The 21,186-nt window shown below is 35.9% G+C and overlaps 2 protein-coding genes across 2 annotated transcripts in view; both read right to left on the reverse strand.

The window, feature by feature from the left end:
* Positions 1-246: 246 nt before the first annotated feature.
* KIAA0408 lies at positions 247-17,346 on the reverse strand. The gene is given in 6 exon segments (NM_001194871.3): positions 247-2,014; positions 4,105-5,437; positions 7,543-7,622; positions 7,711-8,073; positions 12,082-12,336; positions 17,130-17,346. Coding segments are annotated over 5 exon segments (2,085 nt in total). The 5' UTR covers positions 12,217-12,336; positions 17,130-17,346; the 3' UTR covers positions 247-1,840.
* MTCL3 (MTCL family member 3) overlaps positions 12,090-21,186 on the reverse strand; it is a 67,503-nt gene continuing 58,406 nt past the window's right edge. Inside the window, exon 8 of the mRNA XM_001106088.5 lies at positions 12,090-12,336. The gene's annotated coding sequence lies outside the window, so the exon portion shown is untranslated. The remainder of the gene's footprint in view (positions 12,337-21,186) is intronic.

The raw sequence follows: 21,186 nt of genomic DNA on the forward strand, positions 1-21,186 counted from the left end.
CAGTGGTGGAGAGGAACAGATAGGTTGCACAGTCCTTGGGCAGGCTCTCCACTGTCACACAACAGCATTTTCCTAACACGTCCGTCATTTTATGACCCAGGGTTCCACTTTCCTGGTGTTTTCTCCCCTCTAGCTGGAAAGCATATTATAAGAGTGATATTACTTGGTGTCTAGTTTACTTTTCTTTGATACTCCTGTGGAAAAGGATCTTCCTGAAGGAAATAAGAATTAAAAGAGTAGATTTACAGACCTTAGTTATCACCCAATCCAAATCACTCTAGATCTTTAATTCCATTTAAGTTCCGAAACTGTCCTTACAGTAAAGTATGAATCTAGACATCACCATGCTACAGTCTTGAGCCTTTCAAGGAAGTCTGCAATTTGAAAATTATTTTCTTTACCTCAGGTCATGGGGTACAACGAAGTGAATTTCTCTAAATGGTTCAAATACATCATAAGGAGATGGCTCTTGGAATACGTTTGGCATAAGAAGTTCTTAGTAAAAGAAAAGCTTAAATAGAATTAATATCTAATAACATAACATAATTGGTTTTACATAGTGACAGTAGAGAGCAAAGTTCCTTCTAAAATCTTCCATTTAGAATTCCAAGCCCCTCAACATTCATATTTCTGTCAGTTTTCAATATAGATTTTATGTGTTCGCTGTATGCAAACTGTAGCCAAAATATACATTTCTATTCCTGATGCTACTGTGGATGTCAAGGTTTAGTTTAAGCCTTTTTTTGTAGCAAATTATGAGAAGTATAATTCAGCTCTCAATGAAATATTATTCCTGATCTTCCTTGTTAGTAAAAAAGTAAATTATTAGTTTGTTATCTATTAATTTTAAGGAAAAGTTTAGAAAAAAGAAGAAAATAATAAATGACTTACCTCTAAGTATGTATGACTCCATGTTAAAGCAGCTAAACTAAAAGCTTACCACAACTTTAAGAAAAACTAAAATTCAACATAATTCAGTTTCTTTTTGCATCCCATTTAGGAAATGTTTGTCACTGAGGCTGACAAAATAAATTCATTATTTAGTCATGTCATTTATAATGCAGTCTCATGATACTGTCTCTGAGGATCAAATGTTCAGTTAAAGCCATACTAGACTACCAAATAATATATAAAACTTTATGAACATTTTATGCTTGCTTTACAAGGCTGATCTATTAAACTTGTGACATTTTTATTTAAAAAGAATAAACAAGGATATCAATGGTATTATTTTATCCTTATATGGTTTTATGTGTGCCATAATCTACCAATGTTAGATGTGTGCATAATTCTTCTTTTTCAATGTAGCTGGGGGCCAAGGAAGTGGTTAATTAATATTTGTACTGCAAATGCCTTAAGTGGATACCTATTAAAAGGTATACAAAATATAAACAGTACTGTATATTTTCAAAACTTTTAAATAAACACAAAGAATATATAGGTATACATGTTATAATTTCAAAGTCAACACTAGCACATAAGTTTTTCCTATCTAAATACATACTAGGATACTTCCTATTTCAACACATGCACCTACAAACACATGGCCATGCACATAACCTTACTTTCTGCCACTTGCAAGAAAGAATATACAATATTGTACATTGTTTCAACTTATATCATATTGGAAAATTAATGAGGATGGTATTAAAAAATTCTGACCTAAGAAATCAAAATACAGGAAGATAATTATTCCTTAGATTAAAAACACTGAAGACTGATGGAAAGTTAAGATTTAAATTGCTTGTCGGAAGAGAACAGGTCTGCCTGTAAACGCTCAGAATGCTCTGTTTGACAAGTGGACTAGAACTTCTGCAATATAGCAGTCCAGGCCAAAGACTTAAGCCATTGATGCTTCGGATCGCAGAGAAATGGTATAGTTGTGGGTAGATCTTCGCAACGCAGGGGGTGCAGATGGAGATCTGGATGCCCATCTGGAGGGGAGACGACGATTTGCTGGTCTAGCAGGTCGGGAAAATCCTTTTCCATGTGAGGCGTTCACTGACATGGATTCCTAGGACGCAAGTGAAAACATTCCTCACTGTCTGGCCACCAACAATAGGCTTCATATATGATGAGCTCAACTGTAACATTAGTCTGTTAGTAAATTTACAAGAAAGAAAAAGTATTGAAAACTAAAGAAGGTACTTGTCTAATATTTGTGGTTTTGAATGCTTTAAAGCAATTCAATTTTAATACGGAATATGCCATTTGATAATCTTGTCCCTTTCCTCACACTGACAAATTTTAATACAGTTAATCTCTTTGTAGAACTAATGGATTTAAAATTTCAAGTTAAGTAACTTGAATATCATGGAAATACAGATGTTTCTTAGTGGGCGATGAGGAGGTTACAGTGTTACTTAAAAATAAAAAGATAATTTATAGAAGAAACCATTCATGTCAAGTTATTGACACTTTTAGAGGTGATAAGCAAAAGGCACACAAACCAAATGATTAATCTGATGCTTTTTTCCACTCGCACCATCAAAACCTTAAAATTATCATTAAAATGCTTTTAAATACATCTTCATTCTAATTACTAATACAAAATTCCTATCTCTTGGGCATGTTCTGATGGGAGAGAACCTTTTCCTTCACTTTTCTTCTTTTTCTTTTATTTCCTTCCTTCTTTCCTTTTATTTTAATGGAAAAAAAAAAGCCTTCCTTGGTCCTTAAAATTAAAACGAAAGTACAAAGCTTCCATGACACACTTTATACACTTGGTTCTTATTGACCCTTCTTAGACCCCACAAAGCCTGTGCTCTTTCATATGAGCTAGGCAGTGAGGATGGCCTCCTATTTTTACTATTTTAGCCATGGTCTGACAGTAACCTGCAGTTTCTTTTTCTTTTTGGAGACCTATTTTTTAGATTTGTTCCTACAGGGGGAAGAATAAAAAATGAAAACAAAAGCTGCTCCTAAGGATCTCGAGTAGAGGACCTCCCTGCCAAACTCCCAACGAATGCAAAAAGGGAAATCATTTAGTATTATTTCTTGTTAGTTAATGAGAATTTTGTTTGGTTATCGTACAGATATATGTATTTCCCATCTTTAGCTACAGGACCTTGCAGGCATTGATGGGCTCAACTAAAAAGCAGAGAAATACAAAAGCAGAATATTTTTTGCACCTTATAAAGACAGGCAAGATTTCTCATAAGATGGATGAAAACTGATATTTTTGCAGAATTTGAAATCCACATAGTAATTTTTTACACCAGAAGGAAGCAACTTGCACAATAGTTTAAAACCATGCTGCATACCCACTGCATTCTATGAAACTAGGAGTGTTGAAGTATTGGTTAATAATAACAATATGTCACCTCGTAACTTTTTGTTAGGTTCTTAAACATTATATGAGTAAAAGAGAGTGTTGTATAACTCTTCTTTGTAAATACCAATTTCTTCGACTTCTTTTTCTCCTATAACTGATGAATATTAAACTCTCATAAATAGACAGGAACAAAAAAGATAACAGTTTACTTAAAATGTCCATTTGAGTGGGGTTTTTTTGGTCAATTTCTATGCTAAGAATACATAGAAATAAGAATAACCTTATTTATATATACTATCTTTTAGTTCCACAGATAAGAGGACTCTATTAGGCACTGTTAAATGATGTGTATTTCTCATATTCATATTAATGTGACTAATCCTATGAGAAAGAACATGAGTCAAATGCTGAGAATGACTGAACCAATCATAGTTAATAACTGAAAAGTGAAAATGATTTTTAAAATATTTTCCACACACTTAAAAAGAACCTTTAAAAGAATGAAATTCTACAAATCAAGAAATGTCCATTCTGAATATTTTTTCAAGAAAGAACAAACATTTGATCTTCTTCAGTTTCCTAAATCCACTTACTGTATTTATGTTATCTCATTTCAGAATTTTTCAAAAGTTACAATGTACTATTCTCAGTCTTAAAAACTACACCTTCAAGGTTCGTGTTGAGTTATATTTATTTACAAACAGGGTCAAGAGGCTAAGAAGAGTCCAAAACTTGTGCCCCCATTCTGTTTATATGAATGGCACATATGAACAGAATTCAGAGCCATTATTAATATGGAGGCTACCAAATTATGTTATTTGCTTTCTCACCTCTGTTATCTTTTTCCGATCTATTCCTTGCTTCACTTCCTGTCCCCCCCACACAGCTGTCTTTTGCTGAAACTCTTGTTCCATTTGGAGCATTTCTAAATGCTGACTTAATGTGGCACCACCACTGACATCAGAATTACATTTGGTCCAGTTATCCCGGAAGCACGTAGAATTTTGCAGTGCAGACTCTGTTGCTGTCTCATAGGTTTTCAGCAGCTTTTCCACAACACCATAATTTGACCTGGGATCAGCTGACCTTGGACGGCCAGACAAATTACTCGGTCTCCAGTCATGCTCGTGGAGCATATTCCGATAACTGCGAGGACTTAGGTGTCCCTGCATTCGTCTTACTAGGCCTGTTGTGGATTTCTTGGTGGGATTATCAGGCACATTTTCCGTGGGCACAGGCATGTGGGCATTGGTTTTCCAAATACCAGACACATCATTATTTTGTGATATGCTACCTGTGTGAGCAGATGAAGTATCACAGGGCTTGAGATCCTCCGATAATTTTGAGCAGCTTTGATTTTGCTGTATTGCCTGACAATTTCTATCTGTTCTAAATACAGTTCTGTTAAATTCATCAGTCTTTGCTGCCAACTTCTTGTTCCTTGTAGTCCTTTCAAAGCCACAGCTGAAGTTTCTAAGTGGGCTACTGCTGTCTGCCACTGAGGAGTTACAGTCATTACTTACATGAAGATCGGGATGAGATTTAGCAGGGTGATCTGGGATCACCATTTCATATTTTGGATTACTGGGGGTAGAGCAGGTTTTCTGAAACCATGAAGTAGAGGGGCTCCTTTTTGCACCTATCCCAATGTCATATGACCACATGCTAAGTCCAACATCCTCATTAGTTGAAGGCTTGCTATCTATTTTGACTTCTGGTACCAAAGAGGAAAAGATGATACCATCTTTCAAAGTTTTCCCTTCATTTGGATACAAAATAGACATCTCATGTTGTCTCAAAGGGAAGTGAGGGTTGTAATTCCTTTCACTTTGACCCTCATGGGGCACCCAGCTGTTGTGGTCTAACCTTTCCTTCCATCTTTCATAGGCTTGTTCAGAATCTGAGCTGGGAATATTTCGAGAGGTGCTTCTTGGAGGAGGAACTGGTGGAGTTTCATTTATTTTCAAATCGATTGTATCAATTCCACATTTTTTCGCAGGATTGCTCTGGAGCATATTGGTACAGCTCAGATTCTTCCTATTTTTCTGTTTTTCTTTTTCTAAACTACTTGGAAGAATGCACGGGTCATTGCTGATCATGGGGTCCCCATGAGGTATATCAGTTACATTTGGCATTTCCTGGAGAAAAGAATCTGACTTCATCCTAAACAACAATGAAACATGGTGTATTAGTTATAACTTTATTTAGAATAAGCTCTCTACAGCAACCATGGCTAAAGCAATGAGTTTCTGCTATAATAAAAGGATTCACAACTCCCTCATACATCATTTTTATATAAACCTCCCAGTTAAAAACTTCAAGTCCTTTTATGGTAGAATGAAGTCTACCTTTCAGTGTTATATTCAATGCCCTACATACTCTGACTCAAACTCTTTCCAAACTCCTCTCTCATTTTCACTATTACCTGAGACTTCACCTACCCTGAGATTGAACTATGTAGTCTCCTGGGTTTCTGCTACTGGCATTTCCCTTTCTGTAGCTTTTATCTTGCCATTCCCTTACCTCCTCTCTGCCTGCTGAATTCTTATTCATTATGTAATGTGAGCTCAAGGTCTTCTCCTTGAATGTGAAATAACATTTTAAGTAGTCAGATAGAAATCTGAATAAAAGTGCAATGAGGCATGAGTAATTCCAAATGGAAAGTGTCATTTGGGCTTGAAAAAAAAGTAAAATTTTTTTGGATGACTTGAGTAAAAAGCATATAGGATTAAAGTAAAAGGCAAAAGGAGTAAATACTATGGCTATTCGAAGGAAAATGAGTACTTTGATATGGATGAATTATAAAGCAGAGTGGGGAGGATAATGAAAAATGAGAGAGAAACATCAGGTCATGCCAAATTGTAATGTCTCTGAATTACAAATATCTTGAACCTTGTTCTAAAGTCCATGGGGTGACAATAAGAACTTTATATTAGGTGTGATTTGTAAAAGAAAATTGTTAAGTCTTTTCTGGGTTATATTAAATAAGCTAAATATCACAATTCAAACTTAATCACACTGATAAATATAAATCATATTTATACGTCTTCAAATTATAAAAGATTATGGTATAGCTTACAATAAAATGTGGATAAATACCTATTAACAGAGAATAGAAACAAAACTAAATGGGCAAATAGAGGACAAAGTTATGTTTAAAACAAGACTGGCTAAAAAAATCTACTGTAAGTCAGCACAAAAATTCTTTCTGAGCTTCCTAACAACTAATGAAAAATAAGGGAATGCATTTGTGTAGCTTTCTAAATGAAGCATACTGCCCCATGAGGACAGATAAATGTTGATCCTAGAATAATCCATCTTTACTTAACTTGTAGAGAATTCCAATGTATTTGTTCATTTGGCTAAAACTTACTGTTGTAAGTATATATTGTTTCCAAATGGAAACAGCATTTTTTTGTGGCATGTGTACATGTGTACATATTTATAATATGTTGTTCTGAAAAGTATGTAGGCCTCCATTATATAAATACTAATTGAAGTAAAATAAAGTACTCTTAAGCATTAAATATTTTAGAACATGATTATATAAGCAAAATGCCACACTGTTAAATCTGACATCGTTCAATGATACGTTTAACTGAATTAGTCCAGTTGCACACTCTCATTGCTCAAATGCTCAGAATGAGAAAGAACTACTTTAGAGGTTACTTACTGATTTTTTTATAGAGGGTCTTCCTTAATTAAACACCAAAAACAGTAAAGTATTACTAATAGATTACAAAGGGAATTGGAAGATTTGCTTTAAGAATTAGTGAACAGAGAAATAGACAATTACAGTTTCTGGCCTGGTGTGGTGGCTCACGCCTATAATCCCAGCACTTTGGGAGGCTGAGGCAGGGGATTATTTGAGGTCAGGAGTTCGAGACCATGTTGGCCAACATGGTGAAATCCCGTCTCTATTAAAAATACAAGAAAACTAGCTAGGCATGGTGGTGTGTGCCTGTAGTCCCAGCTGCGTGGGAGGCTGAGGTAGGGGAATCGCTTGAACCTGGGAGGCAGAGGCTGCAGTGAGCTGAGATCACACCACTGCTCTCTAGCCTGGGAGACAGAGCAAGATTCCATCTCAAAAACAAGCAAAAAAAAAAAAAAAAAAAAAAAGAAATTAAAGTTTCTATCTCCCACCCTAGATAATACATTTTAATAACTCATTAATTCTTACATGTAAGGAGGAGGCAGTTTGGATTCATTAACTAAAAACAATATTCTTTTTATTTACCCATCTAAAATAATAATATGTACCAGCCTACCTTCTATGGTTAGACCGCTTTCGAATTTCCTCTTGAAAGCTGCATAATTCTTCACTAACCTTCGCAAGTTCTTCAAGAGCCTTTACACATATAAGCAACAGCCCGTTAGCACTTTGAAATGTAAATATTTCTTTAGAAACAGTTCTAGGCCAATCACATCTTACTTACTGTATTGAGGGCGCCAGAACAGCTCTTACTCTCTTCCTCAGAAGTCCTCAGGACAGGCCAGGCCTCACATTCCTTTTGGTTGTCTGTAGCCAGAGGATCCAAAAACCCTACTTCTGATTTTTTTGTTGCTTTTTGTTCCTTACACATTTGATTTCCTCCACTGACTAAGCTCTGCTCTGTTTTATTTTCTTTTCTCAGACCATCTTCGTGATTTGTCCTTATAAATTCACATTGTCCTAAATCGGAGTAATTTGGGGAAGATTCTATCATTTTGTCTGGAATGGTCTTCTCATGGTAAAGATCAATGATCTTAGCACGTTCATTCATATTGATTTCCCTCCGAAGCTTTACTTCCTGGCAAAGCTGTAAGAAAAAGAAAACAAAATTAAAACTTCTTTTCCCTTAATTCACTTTGTTAATATTCTTGATACTAAGCAAACCACTTTGAGTTCTCTTTGCCATATTAAAATATACTTCCTAGGTATTAATGCTTCGGCCTCTAAATAGTGCCTCTAAAATATGGATTAGCTGGAACAAGTTTGATGAAACATAAAGGCTACTTTTATTAGGGCAACACATGGATGCTAATTCTTTCTGACTAGCAATCAATCATTCAAAAAATGAAATAAATCTGTATTTGTATATAAATACAGAAACACTGTCACAAAATTAGAATGACCTGAATCAACTACTGGCCATACTATATAATTGCTTTCAGAGAAAAGCAAGAATTTAACATTCAAGCCATAGTTTCCAAACGTCTGGTCCCACTTGTACACTAACATTTAATTGTCTAAATGCTTGACAATCTCATATAGTAAGTCAACTTACTCTGTTCCTTAAATAGTCACTTGTCAGTCAAAAGATGTTTCCTTTGGTTGGTCAATTACATTGGTGAGGGTTAGACATTACTGAGATTTTAAAAAAATGTCAAGGTGATACACATTTTTAAAAAGTTTCTCATCCAGATTAAAACAAATATGACAAAACCCTACGTGATATAATAGAACTGCAAGGCTTTGATCATCTATTAGTCTGTATTAAAGCAGAACCCAGATGACTTCTTTATGAGATCTTAGTTAAACCTGCACACACTCATTCAGTTCACTTCTGAACAGAGGAAAGAAATGGCTTTCTCTTTAGGCTTGAGTCATGTAAAAGCTTGTCAAACTTCAAAAGACTGTCAGATGACTATCAAAGCAAATGACTCTATATTTAACAGCCACAATCAATATCTACACTACATGTATTATTCAAGTAATATAACAGATTTATTGCTGCTTAATAAATACCAGTAACTCAGTTGAGAGAAGCACTAGAGTTGATGCCTGAAATATATACGGTGCATTTATTTTTCTTATGCTTATAAATTTATTAGTATTTATTGTATGAAATCAGGATAGCATCAAACTGCAGCCATGAATCGATTGTTTGGTCCCTGCCAAATTATTTGTACTGAACTTCTGTGGGCATTATGGTTTGAGCTGACCTTGAGGGTTATAAGAAGCCACCCTAAAAAGTACTTTTTTTTTTTTTTTTTGAGACGGAGTCTCACTCTGTCGCCCAGGCTGGAGTGCAGTGGCCGGATCTCAGCTCACTGCAAGCTCCGCCTCCCGGGTTGACGCCATTCTCCTGCCTCAGCCTCCCCAGTAGCTGGGACTACAGGCGCCCGCCACCTCGCCCGGCTAGTTTTTTGTATTTTTTAGTAGAGACGGGGTTTCACCAGGTTAGCCAGGATGGTCTCGATCTCCTGACCTTGTGATCTGCCCGTCTCGGCCTCCCAAAGTGCTGGGATTACAGGCTTGAGCCACTGCGCCCGGGCTAAAAAGTGACATGTTAAATTTAAGGATGTTGTTGGTGAAACTGTCCTGTTTTTGAGAAGTCATGAGTAAAAACAAAATTGCTTTAGTTGCAAAACCAGGGGAAAATGTGCTATTCCTGGGAAATAAGTTTGCCTTATCATTTGAATTTGAAAGTATATGTACCTGATAATTTTTGTTAGTTACTAGAAAGACTCACTGGTACATTTCATATACGATCCTTCCTCCTGTCTTCAGCTCATCTTTCTATTTTTGTTTTTGCATATTTTATATTATACCTAATTTTATGCCATCTTAAATTTTCTTGCGGACTTATGTGAGGTATGAATAACCAAATAACAATGTTACTGATGGAAAACTATTTTGTACAAAAGTAATCTAAGTTACTTGGTACTCAGCCCTTGTCAATGGTTACCTGATTATTCTACCAACGGATACAGGCAGGAGACTACAGTGTGGGGAAAAAAAAAAAAAAAAAAAATCCCAGATGTCTATAAGTTCTATCCAGAATTTCTATCTGGATTATTTCAAATTATTTCAAGTATGAACATTTTGGTTTTGCCATAGCAAATGCAATGACTGTGGATAGTGGCTGAACAGTGAACTATGAGCATTTTAATAGCCAATACTGTATCCTCTCATTAGATATTAAAATCACTGAAGATATATGTGCATACCTGGGAATCTACAAATCTCTAGTACATGACTTAATAATTTACATCTGATTTAACATATAGAACTTTGTGATAAATGTTAAACAAATACAGTCTTTTATGCTTGCGGTATGAGATTATTTTTCCAAGTGTTGATTTCTTAATTTTAGTTTAAAAAATTATCTTGATTCTCTGTGACATGTGAAGAAACTTTCCTCTTGTTTTCCTTGATCTTTCTACCCCAGCTTTGAAGCCTGTAAGAAGGTACCTTTGATACATGTTTGGCATATATATTAGTAAGGGTAGCACAGTGCTGGTATTCAAGTCTTTATTGAAAAGCATCATCTGTAGGCATTAGGGGTAAGCACATTATCTAAACAAATTCCCAGCTATGGAGCTGTATAGCACAGGCAGCAAAACATAAACAGCAGTACAGCTACTCTCCAAGATAAAAAAAAAATGACAGCTTTTCTGTCTCCCTGATACGGAAAGAGATGTTATCTCTCTGAGGTATAATTTGATGTTTAAAACATATTTCGTGCCTGCTAATTGATAAGGCTAATATTTACCTTAGATGAACTCTATAGAATTGTCAGAATCATTATTGGACAGTAATAAATTTAATCAGACAGCAGTTTCTTTTAACTACATGGCTTTAAAAATTGGTAGACTAATCCTGCATCCCTTAGTTATTTTGCTTGGATGCTAGAATTGTCTGAGACTGTTACCAACTGAACTTCCCAAACATTTGGGAGGCAATGACCTAGGACTACGGGTCAGTTTCTGACTGAACTTGAGTTTTGAATTCTGATTTGACCAGGGAATCTCTTTGTTGATCCAATCTGAGTATGGGTAGAGGGGTTAAAGGAGCAAGTAGGACACATTTTCCAAACTATAGAGGGACAAGAAGTATATATTCTCCTATAATCCCTAATCATATACTACATGCCTGCCTTCTCAGCTCTACTTTAGAGGAAGGGCTTAATAGTTACTTTTCTTCAGCTTTCTTCCTACTGTGCCAATTCATATTTTATTCACAGTCAATTACACGGCTGTTAATAAGAAACATGACAGAACTATAAACACATAAAGCACTTACTTTGCCTGCAAAAAAGGTCAAGAAGTCTTAAAGTAACAACTTTGGTAATGCGCATAAAACCATATAAAGTCAATACTATGTATGCTACCAAAAGAAAGCAAGATAAGCATAAATTATTTCCAGTTGGTGCAAAAGCTTGAATATACATCAATGCAAATGCTTGAAGGAAATATTTCAGGGTCAAAGGACTGAGGGAGGGTTAACGGAAACAAAATGACTGTGTCAGAGTCATGTTATTTTTCATAACCCCTTTTCCAATAAATATGCCACTAAATGTGCACACCTTAATATAATAAATCTCATGTCTACTGCCATTTTCTGTTTGATATATGATACTCCTTTTGATTATACTGAGCTATCTAACATGTAATTTCCTTTAATAGACATTACTCATAAATCTTCTTAGGAAAGATCTATGTTCTAATGCCCAATTATAATTTTACTAATCTATGTCCCGCCAAGTATATCTTTCTTGCATTTTAGTCCTGGCCCTGGTATTTGAAAACTCATACAAAATACATACCTCACTTTTGATAAAAAAGCTCTCTCATCAGAAAATAATAAGTTGAAACATTTTAGAGTGACATTTCAAATGCTTAATTTTCATGCAGTGATATAAAATAATCCTTACAATGCCACTGGATAAGATTATGCTATTTTTGTTCTAGTAAATATCACTGAGAAATGCACCTCTTAGGTGGAATAAGGAAAACAAAAGAGTTTCCAATGCAAAACAGTCAACAGAATTTTCATCCTGCACTTAAACATTACAGTACATCCACAACAAATTAAAGTGTACCTCTTCTATTTTCTTCTGCATAATCTTCCATTGACTTTCCCATTCCTTTCTTTCATTGTCAAATTGGTCCAGTAATTCCATCTTTTCCTTATGCCAGTTAGTCTCTGTGTTCTCCCACTGCTTATGTAGGTCCATGGCAACAGTGTAAGTGTCGGTGAAGAAGTGTTTCTGCTCTTCTCTGCCTCCTCTTAACCGTTTCTTGGAAGCTTGAAGTTGTTTTATTTGAAGCAGTCTCACTTGCCTTTAAAATAAAGCCTAATATAAACATAACAAGAGAGAGTTCCAAATCCATGTGCTTTCTGGAAATATATTTATCATTTTGTCGAGCCATTCACATAAACAAACTATAGGAAAATTGGACTCAAAAGAAAAGAGATGACAACAGTCTACTTAAGAAGAAACTAACACAGTCAATAAAGTAAAAAGTATAGTCCAAAGTTTTTTCCCCTTTCTGAGACCAGACAGCAAAATTATAGTGGACAAGATGATTAAATGCACATGTGAGATATAATCATCCCTTTAACCACTTACTCTAAAAGTAGATTTTTTCATGAATATCTAAGAGTGGAAGTATATAATTCAAATGTATGGTCACTTCTACAGACTGTGACAGATTCTGCTGCAATAAAATTATTCTTTCTGTTCTGATGCAACCATACTCTTATGACTTAAATTCCTGAAACAGAGCTTGGTTGCAGTCTTAATTCTATGTTCAGAGATCAAGCCTGTGCCAAATGTCATTACTGTGTTACTTATTAAGACCCCAAAGTTGGTAGTCAACTTGGGACTGATTTATCATCCAGAAACTAATCTAAATTATAAAAAATATATTCATTATGTCACTTCATCAAGGAAAATCTAGAAGCATCAAAACTATCCTGTGAAATATATGTTAAAATTTATCCATGCTCTCTTTTCCTTTGAATAGACTATATACTATAAACTGCTTAGGATATCGAATACAGAGAATTGAAGAAAACATTTTGCTCGGTTTTCAGGGAATCCTCTATTACATTAAGTAGTGACTGAAATAATTAATTTTCTAGCCTTCAGGGATGTGTATTTAAAGTTTGAAGTCACAATTTAAAATACCAGCTATGTAACTCTGGTATAAGTCTAAAATTTCTGAGATTTAGTTTTTTGCATTAAAATGGGGATAGTCATAGAACTGTTAAAAAGATTAAATGGCATACTGAATGCAGAGTAGTTTGAGAAATTTAAGAAAGTTTTCTATTTTTTGCTTTACAAAATTTCATTTTGACTTCAATTAAAAATACTTTTGTATTAAATAAGTCATGTGCCTTTTTAGGAGGTAGAAAAACATGTTTAAAATGTTTGAATCTCTGTTTAAGACAATTGTGCCTATAAGATGTTAACTCTTCAGTCACTAGGCCATTATCAAAATGCTATAACTTACTGGTGGCAGCTAATGCTAATTATGGACAAAAATCCCAACAATCAATAGCTTTGTGGGTGCTGGCATTACCAAATTAAGCCCACATACCCAAGCAGCAAGCGCCAATTTTGTATTCACAGAAGATAACTGCATATTTCATATCCTAAAAGTAAGATAAATATCGAAGACTAATTTTATTTTTGTCAGACTGTTGTGAACATACATATCTGAGTGGTAAACAGTTTTGAACATAGATTTTTTGAGTCACAATCAATGAATTAGAATAGAATAAGAATAAAAAATGTTAGCTATACATGCAGGGTTCTGCCTTCAAAACACCCTAATAATTTAAGGATCTATATTGTTACTCTACTCTCAAACTATTTACTAAAGATACTTTGATAATTTTTTCCTATGTCTTTGGCAATAGTACTATTATGATTAATTCAGTCAAGAAAAATACATAATTTTAGATCCAGCTATTAAAGGTGCTATCATGTCTCACTTGTCTTGAAACTAGCAGACTGCTTTAAAACTATATGTAATTAACTGTGTGGTGAAACTACCTTGCTGACTAGAAAGTATTTGCCACTGTAATTTCTTAGGAAGAATGGTGTGGACTGAGATAATAAGACATAACTGCAGATTTAACCAAAGAAGCTAAAAAAGGATGCAGACTAATTTCAAGCTACCTGGAAAAGAGGAGCTATGATAAATCCATGTTTTATCCCAACTGTCTTTAAACACTGGAAATGTTCCGAAATCACCATAAAGTCTTTTCTACAATTATGTAGCAAATGGCTCCAATTTTTCCTTCTATTCCTAACTCTTCTCGAATCGTTTCCACACTACTGTTGAAAGATGCCAGGCCTTTCTCTTTTTAACCTACCAGAAGATCATTCAGGAATACCCTAAATCAGTCTTGCTCTTGATAACAAGACTATATGTAAACCCAGGTAACAGTCCTGAAGCAGAATGAATCCTGCACCTATCTGCAAAGAGCCAAACTGATCGCTTAATATGGAGAAGGGCCAATGTATGGAGCTTTTCCTTTCCAGGCCCAGAGCACTTGCTAGTGCCAAAATATGTAATAGTTATGGATCAGAAACAAGTCTTTACAAGAACATTTCTATAGAGCAATATCTGTGCCAATTTTTTGTGGAAGGATTTGGCCTCCTTAGCATCTCAGTCTTGTCATAAATATAATGTTAGATGTTAACGTAGCCAAACATATTGCTTCCACCTCTAAATATAAAGGGGGAGGGGCATAAAATTATTTTGGAGATTAAGTGAGCAAAAGGGAAAAATGCTTAAAAGAAGTGCCTAAACCCTGCTCTGGATCATAGCAAATGCCTGATAAATACTTGCTTCTTGTTTTCTTCCTTCTGTCCCTTGTTCCCTCCCTTCCTCTCCTTGTCTTTCCTCCCTCCTTCCCTTTCTCCTCTCTTTTCTTCATCTATCCCTCTCCCTGTTGTTCTCTGGAAAAAAAAAAACCTGATTATTTTGATCTTTATTTAAAAACGAGATAGAAGCAAGTATAATTGTGTGAACTCTCATATTCTCCATGATCTTCTTTTGCCTTTTTCCAAGTATTTTAAAGATACATGTCAAGTATTTAAAGAAAAAGTTTTATTGTTAGTAAAAATGTGAACAAATCTTATGTAAAACTGCTTTTGTTATAAATCTGACTTAAATATTACAAAAAAAAATCAAACTGAAGGGGCAACTTTGTAGAGACAGAATGTTTCATAATGAGAAGTTATGGGGTAAAGTGGTTCAGCAGATTCAAAAACTCAATTTAAGTGCTCTCTACTGGGGCAAAAATAAAAGTTCTTTTTGTTCCTAGTTGTCATTCATTTTCTCCCACAGATACTGGCATCTATGTGGGAGAGAAGGAAGGATTTCTGCTGTCTGTGTCCCCTACCCCATATCTCTTTCGCTCTCCAGTTTATGTTGTTCCTTCTAGAATTCCATTTCAGAATAAAAATTTATTAGAGCAAATGTAAGAGGACAGAGTGAGCTGCAGTACTTAGTCACACACCCCAACTCTAAACCAGCATTGCATAATCCCTTTTAACTTACTTCCCCTTTCCAGGGCTGAAAGCCAGAATTATAAAGAGTTGTGAGTGGGTTGCATAAGTATGGTGATGGGAGGCAAATAGTTTTGCTAGCCTTCCGGCCCTACCAGTAAGCAAAGTTTAAGAGTAACATACAAGTCTCACAAGAAATTTTCATCCCCCAGATTAGCCTCCGTCTGGTCATGGCAGCAATTCTTTCTCCGAGGGGTGCTCCATTCTTAGGAGACCTTGGTCACTACCCTTTCAACCTCCACCTTGCCCATTGAAAACTGGATTGCAGCCAAACAAACCAAACAGCGTTTCTTAGGGGCAGCTGCTCCATTTCTACTTCTCTCTTTTTAGATTATTGTTTAGAGTACTTGTTTCTTGCTCTCCTTATTTCCTTTTGCTAAACATATCACTTTTCATATAATTAAAGATTTTTCATTTATAAGAGGTTACATATTCCAATAGAAATGCCACACACAGTAGGTACTGCTAATCTCACAATTCCCCTAGAAGACTCATTTGGCCTGAAGATGCTTTGCTTCTGATTAACTTTGATGGACTAGGAATTCCCATGCTTATAACCTATCAGAGTAATGTACCATTTACCTCCTAAATTCTCTATCCCTTTCTCCAGGCTATTATAATCACTTGAATTATTTCAATGAATTAATAAATCTCATTCCTCTCTATTGTTCACTTGCAATTGAATCTTTCCGAAGACCACCGTGATTTGACTGTTACAGGGTAAAAGGGAAATTTTTTTCATTGCTGTTTATTGCCGTTTTAGCACATTCCTCATGCTCCAACAAGGTCAAAGAGACACTACCACAATTCCGAATGAATCAACTTTACAGTCTCATTTAATAATCTTCTTTCTTGTTTTCTTTACAGTTATTTACTCAAATTAGAAAACATCCAAGCTGTATGCACACTGATTTTACTTAACTTATAAAATGCAACCTTTAAAGCAAACATTTGGTTTGAGTAAACAATGTCTAAAACTAACCATCGTGAACAAAAGACATAGTGGTAAGTTTCCCTCCTAACTGTAGATTATTCAATTATGAATGGCATAGACTTCAGCTCAAATTACAGAAACACTAACTCTACAGAGAGTCCACCACCACCTTAGATAAAACTAAAATATGTTTTTCACCACAATTTTCAAATACCAACAATCTCAAGGATTGTGAACTTTAATTTGCAAATGTTAAAAGTCTTTATATGAATAAAAAAAATCACATTTGAATAAATATACTTAGTGAAAATCAATGATGGGCAAAGTGCTTTTCAAACAACTGAGAAGCAGTGTTGGAAAAACAGTCTCAAAGAGCGGATGGTACTGTCAGTCCAGAGTTGGGAAATCTACCCTGAGCAGCTGAACAGCCTTTTTCCTAGGAGTCAGTACAATCTGTTAGGCACCCCGCCCACTGTTTTTAAGCCCAGACACAGACAACAGCAGAGACAGATGTTGAAATTACACTCCACTTAAACAGTATCCACAGTTCAAAACATCTCACCAGCAGCCCCTCTGTAGCCTGCCCTAATTAGTCACTTGCTTGTAAACTTGCCGGAAAGAAACATACCTTTCACACTGGGGAGAAATCCTATGGATGCTCGACCACTGGTCAATCTAGCAATGGAAGGAAGTGGATGGCTAGCTGTCTTAAAGAGAAAAGTCTCAACTCGGTGAATCTCAATTCTTTACAAGAAAAGGGGATGCAAAATAAGTCCAACCATTCCACAGAGCAGTACTGACAAGTCCCTTTGAAACCTTCACCACTTTTACAAGTCAAAAAGCTGCTCAGCTTAGTGTCACAGCAGCAGCTGAGACTACAGTGACGTCAGTTACTTGGAGGCGGCCTTCAAGCCACCTCTTCCAACCAGAGCTCTGTAACTTTAGAGCAGCTCCTGCTCTGGGTAAACAACTCCAGGTCCAGGACATTTTTAGCTTTTATAATGGAGCCCAGTATTTTCAAACTTGCCAAAAGAGCTGGTTGTTAACATCATACGATGACAATGGCCAATTTTAGATTTATTTTATTAGGAAAGTAAACTCATTTTTTTTATAGGCAAGAATTATCTCGCTCCTTCCATACTTCTTTCTCCTTCTCAGCTGGTGGTAGGATGTACTCTGCTGCGCCTTTAGAAGTTTGCATCTGGATGTGGCAGAACAGCATGTGTAGCATAATTATAAATACTACATACTCTCAAAAGATCTGTGAAAGTTACCAAACTTCTATCTTCAAATAAAATAGAAATGGGACATAAAGTCCAACCTCTTAGCTCTCTGTGATTCTGACAGTGTGTTGCTTTTATCTACAATAATAGCGATGTCTTTACATTAGAGAAAATCAGAGCCCATGGGAAAGGATGAGATTTCTTACTGTGGGAGGACAAAACACACACACATACACACACACACACATCCCCCCCAAATATGAGATACTTATGGGCTTATTTTCCACTGAAGTGTGCCGCAGCCATAGGAAAAGAAAGCAGCCTAAGCGTATGGAAAAGTTCTCTAAATCATGATCAAATCAGCCTGTTCTGAAATGCTAGGAGATCTTGCCTCCCCAGCGACATTTCCAGGTTTATTGTGGCTTTGTACACACACCCACCTGATGGCATTTGGTTTAATTTAGCCAAAAAAGTCTCTAGAGTAATTTTGTGCCTAACTTAGCAAATATACAAGTTTAAACAATAAGGTCTTATCTTCAGGTCTGAAGAGCGTCCCTGGTGTGGTCTTTAAAGTAATACATATTTACTGATATTATTTTCACCTGCTTCCAGATAAACATTTCATGAGGAGCTAAAGTTTAATAATAGTAACCTGCTCATAGTAGGACTTTAATACATGTAGGACAATCAAATGAAACCCTACTCTGTGTCTGGAAAGCCTGACATCATAATCTCAATAGCAAAAACAACAACAACAACAGTGATAGTTACAGTAATAATAGTAATTATTCACTGAGGGGCAACTCTCTACAAGGTTCTGTGCTAAGTACTTTGAACAGACCTTTATCTGAGTTCACCCTCATAGCAATTCTGTCTGTAGATACTGATAATCTGATCTTACTGATAAAACCCAAGGCTCATAGTGGTAAAGCAACCTGCAAAGATTCATAGAAACACACCTATGTGGAGGAAAAGGGTTTGAAACGGTTTTTTTTTTTTTTTTTTTTTTATTGCAAACCATGGAATTTTGTCATAGAGATCTAGGTTTCAGTTCTACTGCCACCACTTATCTGTGTGATCTTGTAGACCCTGATTCTTCCTTAAAGAGATAATTATATTTACTTTAAGAGGCCGTAAGAATATGAGGGAATATATACAGCGCCAAGCAATACAATAATATTGCATACAGCGCCAAACTACAATAAAGGGTAGTTCATGTCTACCTCCATACTTATGAGGCTAGGAAGAAGATTCTTTGAGAGAGGGAGAGGGAGGAGGGAGTTGCACAAAAACATCAATACAGAATTATCTTAACATTGTTTCCGGTCGGGTGTGGTTGCTCATGCCTGTAATCCTAGCACTTCTGGAGGCAGAGGCAGGTGGATCACTCGAGGTCAGAAGTTCGAGACAAGCCTGGCCAACATGGTGAAACCCTGTGTCTACTAAAAATAAAAAAATTAGCTAGGCATGGTGGCGCAGGCCTGTAATCCTAGCTACTAGTGAGGCTAAGGCAGAATTGCTCAAACCCGGGAGGCGGAGGTTGTAGTGAGCGGAGATGGCCTCACTGCACTCCAGCCTGGTTGACAGAGCAAGACTCTGTCTCAGAAAAACAAACCAAAAAACATTGTTTCCTTTACCTTTTCTTCTACTCCAAACGTCTTAACTTCTATGTATCACTTGTAAATCAAATTAAGACTATTTTCTAAATCCTATTGAAAATTCAGATAGTATGTGTCTAAGTTACAAGAGATGTTACGTTGGACTATACTTCCTAAGTGTCACTCAGTAGTACCCATTTCAATCTTTTTTCATGGATGTCCCGGTGTGATTGTCCCAGGGCAATCACAAATAATTGCCCTATGTTTTAGAAAGAATTACATCATTCATACCTGATGACATACTAATCTTATAATTTCAGTGTATAACAGATTCAAGTGCTTCATCTGCTTCTTGTCACGGTAAAGCTCATCTTAAATTGTACACAGAATCAAATACTAGTGAAAGTCTTTGATAAAAAGTTTACTCCAAGTTTACCACTTTTTCTAGTATTTACCAACCTTTTCTGTTGAATTTTATATATATATGTAAAATTTATATTATATGTTATTTATGTATAATATATAATTTCCATGCCATATTTCAAACCCCAAAGACAGAAAGTAAGTCAATTAGCTGATACAGTGCAAAGTCAAGAACTGTTCAGCACAGCTTTTGAGATTTTCCCTTGAAAACTTTTTGTTTTTTAAGAAAACTTTTAAAAGATAGTTCCCACAATTATGTACATAAAATGAACAGATTTAAAAGGTTGATGCTGGCATACTCAGCCCTAACAGTTATATTCAAACATCTTGAACTGCCTGAGGTTTTCAAGCAGGTGTCAGAATGACTGAAAACCTTATGGAAAAAAAAATGCAATTTGTTTTGTAAAGCGGTTTATCTCTAAACCATTTGAACATTTAAATCTTCAAATATGAAATTCACAAATGATTGTCCTATGTTTTAGAAAGAATTACATTATTCATACCTGATGACATACTAATCTTATTTCAACGTAAAACAGATATGTAAAGAAATGTACATAATAACACTTAATGGAAAATAAATGTAGAAACACCGCCTGCTGTCAAGAAACAAAAAAGAAAATTCTAAAAAGGATTGGAAAAGATCTATATTAATAATAATATTAAGGCACAAGCAAAAACATTTTGAAAAGCGTAAAAGAGAAATAATGCGTGCATAAATGTCACTAGCAGGTGTTTGCAGACTTACAGAATTTTACAGTCAGAAAGAACTTCTGAAATCATCTAGCTAACCTTCTCATTTTACAGTTGAGGGAAGAGGCCCTGAGGGTAACTCATCTGTTCAAGGTCACAAAGCCACTTACTGGCCATTCCAGGAATAGAATCCCGGTCTCCTCATTCCTGGTGGAGTGCCTTGAAGTTCAAAATTCCAAGAAGTGCAAGGGAAGAAAATTGAAATAAGAATGCTGGATATGAGAGGAGACTGAGAAGTTGACTTCTGGCTTTGGCAAATTTTAAATTCAGTTTTCTTCTATGTCCAAATGAGAGAGATGATACTCTGTCTTCCAAGTATGACCTAAGAATCATATAGCTGAGTATTTATTTATTTATTTATGTCGTTAAAATAAATAGTCTCACTCTGTCATCCAGGCTGGAGTGCAGTGAGGTGATCTCGGCTCACTGCAACCTCCACCTCCCAGGTTCAAGTGATCCTTCTGCCTCAGCCTCCTGAGTAGCTGGAACTACAGGAGCACGCCACCATGCCCAGCTAATTTTTGTATTTTTAGCAGAGACAGGGTGTCACCATATTGGCCAATCTGGTCTTGAACTCCTGACCTCATGATCCGCCCACCTCAGTGTCCCAAAGTGCTGGGATTACAGGCGTGAGCCACTGTGCCCAGCCAGCTGAGTATTTATTACCGTCTAAAGAGGCTTATGTCCT

Source organism: Macaca mulatta, chromosome 4 (genome assembly GCF_049350105.2).
Source record: "Macaca mulatta isolate MMU2019108-1 chromosome 4, T2T-MMU8v2.0, whole genome shotgun sequence".
Classification (NCBI taxonomy): Eukaryota; Metazoa; Chordata; class Mammalia; order Primates; family Cercopithecidae; genus Macaca; species Macaca mulatta.